The sequence below is a fragment of the Lycium ferocissimum genome, chromosome 7 (genome assembly GCF_029784015.1).
Source record: "Lycium ferocissimum isolate CSIRO_LF1 chromosome 7, AGI_CSIRO_Lferr_CH_V1, whole genome shotgun sequence".
Lineage (NCBI taxonomy): Eukaryota > Viridiplantae > Streptophyta > Magnoliopsida > Solanales > Solanaceae > Lycium > Lycium ferocissimum.
In genome coordinates this window covers 12,221,307-12,237,441 of record NC_081348.1, presented here as the reverse complement: position 1 = coordinate 12,237,441, position 16,135 = coordinate 12,221,307, and the positions used below count along the sequence as shown (strand labels likewise).

Below are 16,135 nucleotides of genomic sequence, written 5' to 3'. Positions count from 1 at the left end.
GACCAAGTATGTAAAGGCTATTTCCTTCCTTTTTGTGGCATGATCCATAATAAGTAAAAGTGGAACGAGCGTATTAGAAAAGAGTTATCCATAAAGCTCTCATGTCCATATTGTTCCATTTTACTCATGTTGAGGCTATCCCTTATAGTTTATCTTCAGTTAGCATTACTCTATGTCTAGTTGAGAAGTAGAGAGTATATACATAAGTATATGATTTGCAGCATTACTATATACACTTACCTTCGGGGCTATACAGATATACACTTTGCCTTCGGGGCGATACATATACACTTTGCCTTCAGGGCTATACAGATATACATTTTTCCTTCAGGGCTATACAGATATACACTTTTCCTTCGAGGCTATACGTACATTCACTTTCGCCTCGGGGGCTATACAGATACTCTTTGCCTTCGGGCTATACATATATACACTTTGCCTTCGGGCTAGACATGATGCACATTGCCTTCGAGGATATACACATTGCCTTCTAGGCTATAAGCACATTGCCTACGTGGGCTAGACGTATGCACCGAGCCCGATATGAGTTCGATAGTTTATTTCGCATCACTTATTTGATACGAGTCGAGATAAATAAGTACACCCTGATTGTTTGTTATGTGCTCATATGGTTTATGTATCCTGAAGAAAGGTAAAGGAAAGAAGTCAAGAAACAATAATCAAAGCATATAAACCCAAGTGTCCAAAGGAACAATCCCCAAGCGTCGCTCCATATAGCGACCTAAAGACATCATCAGAGACTCCAAAGAAGTTTAGATAGACAGAAGTATAGTAAGGTTCATAGTGTTCCTATATTTTTCGCAGCTTTCAACTATATATACTTGATTACATTTCAATTGTCTCTTTTATGAGTTCCAATGTATTATACATGTTTCATGTCTGCCTTATGTACTCGGTACAATCTTTCTGTACTGACGTCCCTTGGCTGGGGATGCTGCATTTGTTATGTTTCACATTGTAGGTTCAGATTTACGGGTTGGCGGGCATTTCCTCTAGACATATGCGTACATTCAACGAAGGTTGTAAGCTTCATCTCACTTAAGCCGAGTAAGATCTAGTGATCTCATTGATTTAGAGGCTTTCTGGGTAGCTTGAGCCCTATCCCGACATTTATATTAGTTGATTAGTAGTAATTGTTCAGAGGCTTCATAGATAGTACATGTGGGTTCATTTGTATTCAGCTCCATGTCATGAGCCATCAACCACATTTACTTATAGAAATCATTTGTATTGTTCAATTGTCGCATAAGTTACATCATATCATTTGTACAGATTCATAGTAGTTGCATGTAGAGCATAGTCCATCCCATTCAGGTTTGGGGCGTGACACATAAATCCTTAGCTTAAGGTAACCATTGAATTTGTTCAATGGTTCAAGGCCACGCAAATTAAGATGACTAAATAATGATGTTATTAATGCTAATTTGCTAGATAATAACGATAGAATATGATAAACTAGAATAATGAACAAAGTGAACAAGTTAAACAAAGTAAAGAATTCTTATTCAAGTGTCTCTGTGGCAGTTATCGTGCAACTTCTCCGGGAAACTGTATGTTTGTGAACGTAAGAGTTTAAAAACTTGAGAGCAACAATGGTGTGGAATAATAGTCTTAGTGATGAAAAATCAGATGCAATACAAGTGAGCAACAAATTATAAATGTTTTATAGTCTAACCCTAAGCAACGTTATCCGTATTGAACGACCTTCTTGATGATCATTATCTGCACGATTCAACCCTTACATACGCAACTGAGAGACTTCAGGAGTGAATCCAGGATTCTTCGGGAATGGCTATAATTTAGACTTATCTTGACTGGCCATTATTTTGTACATGGTAACGTATCTCCGGAGCTAGACGAGTTCGTATCACAGTTCCGGTCTTTCAATGAGCAAGACTAACCTCATCGGTCGTGCTCAAGCATTGAGAACGGTCTCACCTTTGTTGAGTCATGTCCAATCTGTCTTTACTTTCCACACGTCTCCTCTCGTATCAAACAACTGTCAAGCCAAAAGAGAAGGAAAAAGAGAAAAAGAAGAAAGCAACTAAAGAGAAGGAAGAAGAAATGAAGAGGAAGAGGTAGGAGGAGAGGGAAATTAAAAAAAAAAAAATTAAAATTTGAAAATTGTTTGATATATATATATATATATATATAAAACCAAGTAGTCTAGCTTAATATTAAGCCAAGTGGCGTAATATGAATAAGCCACTTGGCAACAAATTCTATTTGCATTAATTATAAAGAAGTTATTAATTGTAGTTCAAAATATTACCTAATTTAATAATCTACTACTACTACTACTACTACTATTAATAATAATAATAATAATAATAATAATAATAATAATAATAATAATAATAATAATAATAATAATAATAATAATCTATATCTATATATATAAAATAGGAGGGTAAAGCAATGTTAAGCCAAGTGGCAAGCTAATAACAAGCCACTTGGCAAATTTAAGACAATTTTTATTATGAGTTGTAATAACTAATAACAAACGATTTAAGTTAAAATTTCAATTTAAATTATTTTTTAAAGATAAACCTATATTATCGTAATAGATATATTATAGAAGCCAAGAATCTGTAAAACGTATGTCCACGTAATCTGATGTTCAATTTGAAAATTATTTTATATTTTGAATTTGAGTTATAGATAAAATATAATTATATATTTCATATTTGTTCCATAAGGGATTAGACTTCTCATTACCATTAATGATAAATAATTAATCCTTATTACGTGGAGAAAATTGAAAGATAAAAACGTGGTAAACTTTATCCTTAACAATATTATCGTAATTATAGGACTATTCAAACTCAGATATATCTTTTAACCAAAGAGTTAATTTATTATTCAAATACCACATCTGATTTTGAATTAAATTAAAAAATGAGGCACTTAGAGCACTTCTGTACGTAGACTCCTTTTAGTTATCTACTTCTCCCCTGTAGATTAGTATTTTTTTTAAAAAAAATTATCATTATCCACATTAATCTTTCATCACACCACTTCTCTTTATCATTATATATATCTATAAATATATGAAACCCGCCTATTTTCTTCTTAAGTTTTGCTGAAAGTACGTTAATATGAAAAATTGGTTCATTCTTCTCATACATACCGTTTCATATATAAAATTCTTGCATATTAACAAGATCTTTTGTTGCAGATATATCAAACATGTCGACTTCTTAATATTCGAGAAAAGGTGCGCATCAACTAGAAAAGTATAAGGGACTACTTCAAGCTCAAGCATATATATGTGGTTCAAGCCTGCAGAAAAGGTTAAGAGAAAAATGAATGCATCAACTAGAAAAGTATAAGGGACTACTAAGCTCATGCACATAAATGTAGTTCAAGCCTGTAGAAGAGGTTTTGTAACTGTTCAAAATGGTAGTCAACATATGTTATTCATTACAGTTTTTTGACAAGACTAAGGGAATTATTTCGTAGTTGTTGTTAAATATAGTTATCACTTATTTGTATTGCGTAATGAATTCGATTCATGAACCCGTCCATTGAACACACTTTATATTCGTGTAAGCTAAAAAATATAAAATACAAATAGTGCATAAACGTCTCTTAACAAGAGGGAGGGCGTAGGGAGGTTGTCACCGTTATTGCCATCTTAGTGAATTCAAGAGAGGGAAGCATATATAACTTTTTCTTTATTTGGTGTCGTTCATGAATGATTCTTGATATTTAAGATATAGATTTAATGATTCATAATTTGAGCTATTCTATGTACATATTTTTCAAATATTTTCATATAATTATATAACTCGAAGATTTTGGTAAAGTTGGGATATTATTAAGTAGTGGTAAATGATGGTGCGAAATTGCGAAGAAAAATTGGAAAAGATTATATATTGGGTCATTGAGGTGGCAAGACTGGATTGCACTTAGCAGGTGCAACAAACGGCAATGAAACAGTAACCAAACTTCCCAACTTTTATAATAGGAATTGACTCAATTACAATGGCTAGTAATCAAACTGATGATTAAATGATAGAATTACAATTGAAGTACTAAAAAGTAAGGGATACTAGAGAAGAAGGAGATGAGAAACTAGATTCTGAGAAAGGGGATGAGAGATACAGACTTTGCAAACTGCAACATAATACGCATAAGCCTAATTTGTTCCCATAAGTTGCTATTTATCAACCAGGGTCCCAAATATAGCCACTTAATTCGGTGTTGGGCTGTTTTGTAAATACTGGTCCAGGCCCCTTCATAACAATACTCCCGTCCTCAATAAGAACCTTGTCCTCAAGGTTCGAGTCAAGAGTAATGTTAGTAGTGCGCTCCCCATCAATTGTAGCCAAGCCAAACTGTACTATGTTGCCAAGAAATAGTATGTGATCTAGTATACTTCTTGCATCAACCACCAACCTGGAAACAACATAAGCTATGGTCTGCTCATTGCCAAAACCTTCAAGGGCAAACAAGCTCTTTCCAAATACAACCGTAGTGTAAACTTTAGCACCCATAAAATGTGTAACACATCTAACACTAGTTGCAAACTCAAAAGGAGAACATATGACCCCAGAAGCAACCAAGCCACTGATATGTGCCATATCCGCTAAGAGAATAACTACTTGCTTGTTACATACCTTGCGGATACGTGCATAATCATATAGGCGAGCATAAGCACTTGTACTAGTAACGATTAACTTTGGTTGAGAAAATGTTGCACATTTCTCCAGCCGCTTGTCTTCAATATAGCCATTGCTCCCATCCAATTTGTATGGAATGGCCTTGAAAAACATCGAGACACCAAAAGCCTTCTCCGTGTCAGTCGGATTACCATGTGAAATAGGTCTACCCTTGACAATGTACTCGTTTCCTCCACCGTATCTTGGAGCAAGACGCCCTTTGCTGGATGTGATGGTCAATAGCATTAGATTCAGCGAAAGGATAAGATCAAGACCCTTCCATTGCCTATCTTCCGCAAGCTTAATAAAATTAGCACTAGCTGAATCAATGTGTTCAAGCAGTGCATTCCACTGTTTTCTTATGCACATATGTCGCACTAGACTAACAGGATAGAGTGCTGGGAGAACCTCCAGCGAACTACTAAAATGTCCAGCTGTATGAGTGCTTACATGTTTCAGCCAAAGACGACAAACTTGCTCACCCCACATTGCAACTACTAAAACATAAGTAGAAAGAAAATTACTATCTGGAAACATAGTCTCGATGGCACCATAGGGTAGAGGAATAGCATGTATACCAGGATCAAATGGAAGATTTGAAAAGGCGAGATAAACAATGAAACTTGATGAGGAATAAAAATAAGGTTGCAGATTCATGCTCCAGTAAGAATTGTTGTTTGGCAAAGTGATACAATTCGAGTGGCATCAAGACCTTTTACAAGGAGCCAAGCGAGGGAACTTCAAGCTATGCAAGCATTGTTCATGAGGAGGGACATACTTGAATACACTCAAAGACCTTCCCGAGGATTTCAAGTGTTCGCTGATAAACGTGTTTGAGGATGGTTTGGAGAAGAGGGTTGAAGATGGTCACATGCAATGTGGCTATTACTTGAAGATTTGCAAATTCAAGCTTTGTTCCCAAAAAGAAGACACTCCAACAAGGCTCTTGCCGTTAAAGGGTAAAAGTGTAATAATGTAGTTGTGCTACTTTTGAGCTTTAGATAAATAGTAGTTTCTTTCATTTTGGAAGACTTAGACTATTTTGAATAGTGATATTGGATATTATAAAACTCTTGAGGAAATTTGAGAGCTTGTGAAACCTTTGATTGAGTAATTGTTGAGAGGATTGGTTATTAGGAAATTCCAAATCCCTCTTGGTTATCCTAGGAATTTGGTGTTTCTTTTGTTCTTAATTTAATATGCTTAGTTTTCTATAACTTTGGTTGCTAAATTAGGTCTTAAGTTGTGTCAAATTATCTATCCTTTTCTTTTCTTGCATTTTAATTCTATTTTCGTTTTTAATCTCGTATCACAAAGGGCTTTCTAGAGTCTTCGTGAAAATATTGAACACAAAATAAGCAGGAGAATCAATACTTCCGTTAATTTTTCCTTCGCGCATCCCTCAATTGGTTTCCCACTGTATGCTCCAAAATCTTGCACATAATCTTTGTTGACACAATAAATTCAGAGATTCGCACCATGTCTTCATCAGAATGAAGTTCTTTTAGCGGAAAGCCAAGCTCATTCTCCATAAAAGAATAATCAAGATGTTGATCCTCAATACTCTTATAAACCCAAAAACATATATATAGATACATGGAATCAAAGGCACAATACCCATACAACTCCACCTAACTGCTTTGCTCACAATCAGAGAACTTTGCCAATAAACTACTCCATCTTTTTCTAATTGCTTCAAACAATGTTTCTGCTTCTACATTGTCGAGAGTACCTATCACATCCATGAAATCCAAATGAATTCCTGGATCCCACATCTGAAATGTGTCCTTCACAAGCACAAGAGCGGGTATAAATGTTCCAGTTGGCAATTGATGAACTTGGAGGCGTCCATCAGGGGTTATAATGAACAGATTTGCATGGGAATCAAATAGGAATTGATTCAAAATACATTGATCATTGGACGAGGAATCAATATGACAGGCTAATATCTTAATGATCTCCTTCAAATCATCCATAACTATGAATATGTGATAACTTGTAGTGCCAATAAATGAGGTAAGCAAAGTAGAACCAGGATCAAATGGAAAGTCTAATTCGAATTGATCTGGTGGGAGTTGATACAAGGACAATGGAAGTCTAGCATGATCGAGTTCACTTAAGTAAGCAACTATACCTCTGCCGGGACTACAAGTTGAAAGCATACGAGGAACGAAGCAACATTTTGTCAAACTTGACAAGGTTACTGGAATCACCCTTAATTGTGAAAATTGTGTGAAACGTTTCATCGAACACCTGGAGTTCAAACTTTACTAAATCATTCTTCACTGAATCTACAACTTCCATGTCAAGTTCTTTATCAGGCATTTCAACGAACACGTTGCAAGCATAAATTCCTGAGACCTCCTCTAATATTCCATCGTGCAAATCAGATGAGGGGTCCGAATTAGAGACCATGAGATCTTTAAAGACAGGAGCAGATTCGTCCAAAGGCAACGCCTGTTTGACCCAGTTCACGTCGCTTGAATATTCATCCGCTAAAGTTGAATCAATCACAGTGAGAAGGAGTTTTGTGTCGATCGAAGTGTCAAACGTCTCAGAATGTACCATGAAATGATCCACAATGATACCGAGTTACCAGCGGCCAAAGCGGAAGCAATCTCTCCCATTACGATCGTGGCAACACTTGTCACATCTTCTCTTGCAACCCTCACTGCGTCATTGTTGGTGGCAAGCCGTGAGTTTGGACAAAGTTTGGAAGTTGAGAGTTGGATTTTGTCAAGTTGCTTAGAAATTATTGAATTATTGTCCTGCATCTTCCATAGCAAGGCAAGAATACTGGTAATCTGCGTGTCCACCAAAGGAGAATCTCCATAGGTTCGTTTGTGAAAGCACAATGCTAATTTCTCAAGCGAAATGCTTCTAATTAAAAAATTGGTTGTTGCGATACATCCAGTGGAACCGGTCAGTGCTTCACCATCGAGATACAAGGAAGGAAAGCGGTAGCCACTCATCGGGGAAGCCAAGATAGCGAAATAGTTCTCCGCCCTAAAAATCACTCATCCGGGTTGCCGCTACTAAATCTATCAAGTACCGATGCCATTAGAGTACGATCGATGAAAGCACCAATGCAACGACAAAACGAATGAAACGAGAACCAAACTCCCAACTTATATAATAGGAATTGACTCAATTACAATGGGTAGTAATCAAACTAATGATAGAATTACAATTGAAGTACTGAAAAGTAAGGGATACTAGAGAAGAAGGAGATGAGAAACTAGATTCTGAGAAAGGGGATGAGAGATATAGACTTTGCAAACTGCAACATAAAGGGGATGAGAGATATAGACTTTGCAAACTGCAACATAATACACATAAGCCTAATTTGTTCTCATAAGTCGCTATTTATCAACCGGGGTCCCAAATATAGCCACTTAATTCGGTGTTGGGCTGTTTTGTGAATACTGGTCCAAGCCCATTCATAATAACAGGAAACCAATGTATTTTGATCAATAGTTAGTTAATAGACACAGGTAATTGAAGGGGTGAAGACTTGGGGAATAGAAGCCAAATTAATTTTTCAATGAGATTAAAAGGCATCAACAATTTTTTTTACTCCGTTCGACATTATATGGTACTATTCTACGACATGACCAAATTCTTTTTCTAATCACATTTTTTAATACACAGTGGTAGCTTGGGAGATATAAATTTTAGCAAATTACAAATACTTGAACTTGCCACCAAAGCATACAAGAGATTCCAGTATTAGCTACAGACCATCTTATGTTCTTCAATTTATCGTTAGGAATATGATAACTTTTCCAAGGAAAACTCAAAAGCAAATCATATTCGTATACCTGCTTAGACCAAAATAATCAAATGATTTATCTAATTATATTTTAGACTATTTGAAATTACAATCTAGATTAAAGAATTATATTATTTGGACTACAAATAAGAGATTAAATGGGACTTGAGATGAGAAAGTTTTTTTGAATTATAATAAGAAAAGTCGTACAATCTATTGCTACTATCTATTGTTGCTTGCACTTGGTTTATCGTTAATTTGGTGGTTACTGTTTTTTTTTTCCAGACTGCTTCATCATGCTTTTATAATATTCTGTCATGGCTTATTCACGGTCGTTATTTATTTTTCATACTGCTTAGGCCAAAATAATCAAATGATTTATCTAATTATATTTTAGACTATTTGAAATTACAATCTAGAGTAAAGAATTATATTATTTGGACTATAAATAAGAGATTAAATGGGACTTGAGATGAGAAAGTTTTTTTGAATTATAATAAGAAAAGTCATACAATCTATTGCTACTATCTATTGTTGCTTGCACTTGGTTTATCGTTAATTTGGTAGTTCCTGCTCTTTTTTCAGACTACTTCATCATGCTTTTATAATATTCTGTCATTGCTTATTAACGCCCGTTATTTATTTTTCATTCTGCTTAGACCAAAATAATCAAATGATTTATCTAATTATATTTTAGACTATTTGAAATTACAATCTAGAGTAAAGAATTGTATTATTTGGACTACAAATAAGAGATTAGACCAAAATAATCAAATGATTTATCTAATTATATTTTAGACTATTTGAAATTACAATCTAGAGTAAAGAATTGTATTATTTGGACTACAAATAAGAGATTAAATAGGACTTGAGATAAGAAAGTTTTTTTGAATTATAATAAGAAAAGTCATACAATCTATTGCTACTATCTATTGTTGCTTGCATTCGGTTTGTCGTTAATTTGGTAGTTACTGCTCTTTTTTCAGACTGCTTCATCATGCTTTTATAATATTCTGTCATGGCTTATTCGCGCCCGTTATTTATTTTCCATACTGCTTTGCACTATTTGTCCTTAGGTCGAGGGTCTATCGGAAACATCCTCTCTACCTCTCAAGGTAGAAGTAAGTTGTGCATACACTCTATCCTCTCCAGACTCCATTTTATAGGATTTCACTGGGTGTGTTGTTGTTTACAACAATATGATAGGATCACGTATATATATATATATATATATATATATATATATATATATATATATATATATATATATATATATATATAATTATTGAATTCCAAGCATAATATGGAAAACATAAAACAAAATATAAATTGTCATGTTGATAATTTAATCAACTAAAATGAAAGCTGGAAGTTTCTATATTAAAAAGAAAAGAGAGAAAAACCATATAGCTTATCGTACATAATACTAACTAATAATATTTTTGTTGAAAAAAAAAATACTAACTAATAATTATTAAACGTATTGATAGATCTTATGAAAAAATATTGAAAGAAATTACATATTTAAACTTTGTATGAATTCAAATATTACATTATGTTGAATAAATTAAAATACTAAATGAAAAAAAAAGTAATTAAAGTATCATAGTGGAAAAATTTACAAGATGGGTTTAGTAAATATGTTAGAATATTATACTTTGAATTAATTTTTTAAAAATAAAGTAAGTAAGTAATACTCAAAAATATTGTTGATAAATTATTAAAATTTTTGGACAATAGAATAAAAGTTGCTCCCTATTATCCTCCTTTTTTTTTTTACGTAAAAAAGATTTGCCCCTTTTATATTTAGAACAATTTAACTTTCTCGAGATGATTTATAAATTATACCATACAAATATCTAAGACTTATTTTGGGCCACACATTTCAAAAAAGTCTTTTCTTTATTTCTAAAAACTTTTGTAGGCCAAAAAAGAGGATAATCTTTTGGGGCAGAGAGAATATAAAATTAAAAAAATATTTCACGAGTAAGAAAAAGTATATCTTTGTTATATTAAAAGGAGAGCGGATAATGACATTTGACAAGTGACAAGCTAATAAAAAGTTATATTAGTAATTTAATATTACAAAATAGTTGATGATGTGATAGAAAAAATAATGTAAGAATTATTGGCTGACCTTATGATTTGTTTCCTTTAAGAACATCGAGATATTGTTATTGAGGTATTGCATTGAGAAACAAGATGATATTTGGATATTTGTTAAAACAAATATGTATAATCTAATGTACTCAATTAAGTCGAATCATAATTTAACAAAATTGATGCTTTTAGTATCTTCCGCGCATCGCGCCGCTACGAATACTAATTTTAATAACATTAGAAGTTTTAATTTTTACCACTCTTATACTAGTTATGATAATGACACACACTCCAATTATGGTCTTTTGAGCTCTCTCTTCATCACTTACACTGCCGGCGATCTCCCTTAGTTGCAGATTTGGGAAAATGGGCCCACCGAAGTCCGTTCGTACAATATCTCAAGAAGCGTTCGATGAATTGGTTCACGAAAATATTGAAGATCTTGGAATGGACCCCACTGAAGCCCTTCAAGACGCTATTCAAACTCTAAATCTCCAAGGCGTTGATCTCTCCGGTATTCATTCATTCTTTGCCTTTCTACTAATCCTCTGTATTTATTCCTTTCTACTTTATTTGTTTAGTTAACATTTCATCTACTTTCATTATCTACATCTCATGCTTATCGCGAAACTGAGATATTAAACTGCAAGGGTCGTTTGGTACGTGGGATAAAGTGGAATATATCCCAGGATTAAGTTTGAGATTAAATTATACTCTATTTGGTTGAACCTAAGAATTCATCAATTTATACTCTTGATGAATTCATACGCTCAACCAAACAAAGTATAAATTTTATCTCAAACTTAATCCTGCGATATATTCCACTTTATCCCGCGTACCAAACGACCCTTACAGTTTAATATATCAGGATGAATTTATACGTTCAACCAAATAGAGTATAAATTTCATCCCAAACTTAATCTTGGATATCCCACCTTATCCCATCAAACTTGGTACTCCCTCCGTCCCAATTTATATGATGGTGTTTGATTGGCCACAGAGTTTAAGAGAAAGAATCACTTTTGAAACTTGTGGTCTAAAACAAGGCATAAAGAAATGTGTGGCTATAAATAATTTCATTAAGAGTAAAATGGAAAGTTTAAGGTTAAATTGTAGCTAAATATAGAAAGGTGTCATACTTTTTGGGATTGACTAAAAAGGAGAGTCACATAAATTGGGACGGAGGAAGTATTATTTTATCGCACCTCTCAGGTGAGATAAATTAGTTCAAGGATCATAATCCCGGGATAACTTAGTTCGCGAACCAAACGACCCCTAACCATATTAGAAGACTTTGGGCTATATAAATGCTCTATATTCACCCCGTTCTCATTTGTGTCTATTTTTTAAATATTGTGAAAGATTCGAATTTGATTCCAGACAAATATGTAGGTATTTCTAGTTTCAATAACAGACTCATTTTTTTTCTTTTTCCTCTCAGGGATCGTAACTAGCATTGGGGAGGAAAATCCGGTAATTGAATCACTTGAGAGGCTGAAGGAATTGGATGGTGATTGGAAGGAGGGAGGTGGGGATGAGAAGGAAATTGTTGAATGGTTAGATAAATTGAATGATGCGTGTAATGTTGATGGATCAGGAAATGCTGCTATAGCAACTAAGAATGGTGCTCTACAATTGGTGTGTTCCATATGCTCTAAACTTGCGAGCGACGGCCTTGTTTCAGCTCTCAACACATTGGTTTCTTTACTTCATGGTATGTCACATACAATAATGTTTCTTGAGGGAATCACTGTTATTGGAGTTTGATGTGTTCTGTGGGTTTTGGGATTTTGTTACTTTTTGATTACTTCAAAGAAGAAGAAATAATATATAGTGAAATGCTGGACATTTACTTGTTTTCTTATTATTTTATATTGGTAGTGAAACTGAAAATTACTGTTCTAGTTCTTGCACTTGTTAACGAAACACTTACTTATAGCTTTATTGATTTGCTATGAATGCTGATGCTGTTAATTGGGTTAAATTTGTCAATTTTGTATCCCTTTTTTTTTCCGTTCAGTTGTTGTAATTTGGTGGAGGCATGCACCTAGCACAAAAGAAACTGAAGGCCTTTGAGCTAATTGTTCTTTAGAGAAAGCAAATCCTAGTTCATACTTCTCATCTCAAGCATTATTTGTTACTCCCTCCGTCCCAAAAAGATTGTCTTAGTTTGGCTTGGCACAAAGTTTAAGAAATAACGAAAGACTTTTGAAATGTGTGGTCCAAAACAAGCCTTAGATATTTGTGTGGCTGTAAATCATCTCATAAAGTTAAATTGTTTCTAAATATAGAAAGGTGCCAATCTTTTTGGGACAGACTAAAAAGGAAAGGAAGACAATCTTTTTGGGACAGAGGGAGTGGTACATTATTTGGACCACTAGGACTCTTTTGTTGCAGATCTATCAGCATTTATGTACTCCTTTCATGCATCACTAGCACATTTAGAGGATGAAATGATTATGCATAGTGGGTGGTGTACTATTCTGAAACTAGTGATGTAGAAATCTCTCAAGATCATAATTTCTATTCCTAATATTATTTCGTTATACCCCAAATATCCTTACTGAAATAAAACCCCTAAACCTGTGCATGACTTCACCCCCTCCCCTTTTACACGATTTCTTTCATAGCCCAGAATCGTCGTCTGCCACCATCAAGAGCAATCAAGCTTCTTAAGAAGCTCTGTACGTTAAAAGAAATCCGATTGATTTTCTGCTTTTTTTTTTTTTTTTTTAATTGAGGAACTCGTATACATATATATACACTTCTTAAAAGTCATAAAAAGTAAGAAAGAAATGACACTAAAGGGTCCAGAATATGATTCTATCAACATGATGTTAAGTGCTTGTTCTTTTTACGCATTTATTTTTTGTGTTATTTAAGATGTCTTTTTACTAACAAAATTTAATCAAATTATTAACATTATTTTAGCTTATCATAATTTTTTTTATATTTATCAAAACAAATCTTATCTAATTAATTTTGTATTAAAAATAAAAAGAGACATATATTATTTTCTATTGAGTCAATCTGAAATGTAAAATCTAGTAAGTTTCATGTTTTATTTGTGTAAACAACTTTAAGGGTGTTTTAGTCATTTTAATAGACATAAATGCTTATCAATACTTTTTACCAAGCACTTCAATTGCTTATTATCTGTTTCAGCACTTTTATCCGAACAAGTAGCTGCTTATTTATTCAATTAGTTTCAGCACTTAAAAGTATTTTTCAACACTTAATGCTTATTAGCTACTTTAAATCAGCTAAGCCAAGCCGGCGCCCATATTCCTCAATGTCAATTTGATATTCGTTTTTTTTTTTTTTTTTTTTTTTTTTTTTTTGGTTGAAAATTTTGACAGTATTTCATGCCCATATGTCTAGATGGGAAAGTTGATATCATCAATGGAAAATGTCTTCGTGTGCAGATCTACAGAGCACTGAAATATTTAGGGTGATTGATGGTCCAAGGATGGTTATGAATATCCTAAACAATACGAAAGAAAACTCAAGCGTCTTGAACAGTGGATTCTCTGTTGTTTCTGCCGCTGCAACTGGTAATGAGGTCCTCAAGGAGGCATTTATGAACTTCAAAATTGATGAGCTGATTCATCAATGTTTAAGAGAATTTAGTAGGGGGAGCATTCCTTATTTATATGATGCTGTACGAGTCCTGCTAACATCTGATGATAATCGTGTTGTGGCCTCTGAAGTAAGTAAACATTTATAGTAGTAGTTGTTGCTATTTGATGTTAATTGCTCATCAGAACCAGAATTCTGTCACCATAATACACAATCCCGAGTTTGTCACCATAATACAGATGGAATACCTCACATGGACAGATTCATGCAACCTCTTCTGTTCCTTAATAAGTTTGGGATCAGGCTAATTTTTTAGACTGAACAAGATAAATTGGACCTGTGACCTGGACTAGTCTATAATAGTGTTCTCTAAAGCACCAATTTATTTTACTGAGTTAGCAGTTGTTCAAGTTGTATTGTTGCATCGATTAATCACTTTTGACTAAAGCAATTCAGGCATTCACCATATGAACTATAGATAACCTGAAGATTTCTCACTATTCTATATTTCTCATTGTTGTTGCTAATGTTCTTTTCTCCATTATTTTCAACATGACTTTTTCTCTAATGTATTTCCTTTTCATACCTGTTTTGATATGCTTAACTTGAGCCGAGGTTCTATCAGAAACAACCTCTCTACCTTCACAAGGTGGGGTGGCTGCGCACACACACCCCCCCCCACCCCCCCCCAACAACCCAGCAGACCCTACTGGTGGGAATACACTGGGTATGTTGTTGTTGTAAGAGTTGCATTATGCTAGTCGTCCATCATATTGCGACAAAATTGTTGAAGTTATTTTTTATTTTTTTTGATAGGTAAATTAAATTTATTAAGTATAGTACCTTGAAGGTACTGTGAAGTAAATTGTTAGATTATAACTTCTTTTGTGGCAAACAAAATGGCACCGATTGCTTTCAAAATTTAATACTTTGACCAGTTTTCCTTTAATATTTGGTATTCTTTAAAAGTGAAGATATGCAACTTCTCTTCTTATTTCTGATGTCTATTTTTCTAAAAAAAATCTTTTTATTTAACTCTCAAGCATTTTCGAATTAACTCTCAAGCAACTATACCTTCATATTGAGGAAAAAATATTTTTTTAGTGGATCCATTATTGCTGATCAAATTATTGAACTACAGATCCATGATCCTTGACTCCAGATAAACCATTTATACGTTCTAATGGAGGAGGCTGTATTAATAATAGATCTTGAATTGCTTATCCTAGATCCAGTTATTTACTGATTTGTGAATGTTTTGGGTTATCAAGATATCAACTGGGCTGGGAGTTGGTTGAATTGGTAAGGTAGGCCGACCTGGATAATTAAGAAAGTATATGGATTTAGCAACAATGATTGAATTTCTTAATTCTTACATTGCTCTAAGGCATGCTCTAAACAGTGAGACTTTCTGTAATTGTTATTGTTCTCAACTGTAGGTTTATGGGTACGCCAGAAAGTTTGCAAAAATAGGAATTGTTGAAGCACTTGTTGATTCACTTCATGAAGGGATCAAGTCGCCTAGTCTGGTGTCTGCAAGTGTTGCTTTAAAGGCTGTTGCTGTTAATGTAAGTATTGTATAATATATGAAATAACTTGAAGACACAAGGAATATGTTAATTATGTACTTCGCATTTTGCATATAAGCATTCTTAAAACCCTGAAGCTGAAATCTTCCTTGCATCTATCAGAATTCATTATCCCTTTCATGGTTGACTTTTCGAGCTCATTACATAATTCGTAATTGTAGCCTTCTTGTAATTATCTTACAGCACTTGTTGCTGGAATTAATATACTACCTTTAACAATAAAAGAAGTACAGTATCTCTTTCATATCTGTGCACTCATCCTCCCTGAAAGTGATTGATTAACATAATTTTTTCCCTGCAGCATTGTCATCAACTGAGTAACCCATTAGATGGGCTTACGAATATTATAGATAGAAGACATATTTTGTCACTGGTCATCCTGGATTAAATTGTCACGCCCCGAACCATGA

General features: G+C 33.9%; 1 protein-coding gene across 1 annotated transcript; it reads left to right on the top strand.

The window, feature by feature from the left end:
- The first annotated feature begins 10,679 nt into the window (after positions 1 to 10,679).
- LOC132063363 (uncharacterized) lies at positions 10,680 to 15,839 on the top strand. The gene is made up of 4 exons (XM_059455870.1): positions 10,680 to 11,071; positions 11,999 to 12,271; positions 13,983 to 14,266; positions 15,576 to 15,839. The coding sequence occupies exons 1-4, from the start codon at positions 10,924 to 10,926 to the stop codon at positions 15,717 to 15,719; spliced, it is 849 nt and encodes a 282-aa protein (XP_059311853.1). The 5' UTR covers positions 10,680 to 10,923; the 3' UTR covers positions 15,720 to 15,839.
- The last annotated feature ends 296 nt before the right edge of the window (positions 15,840 to 16,135 follow it).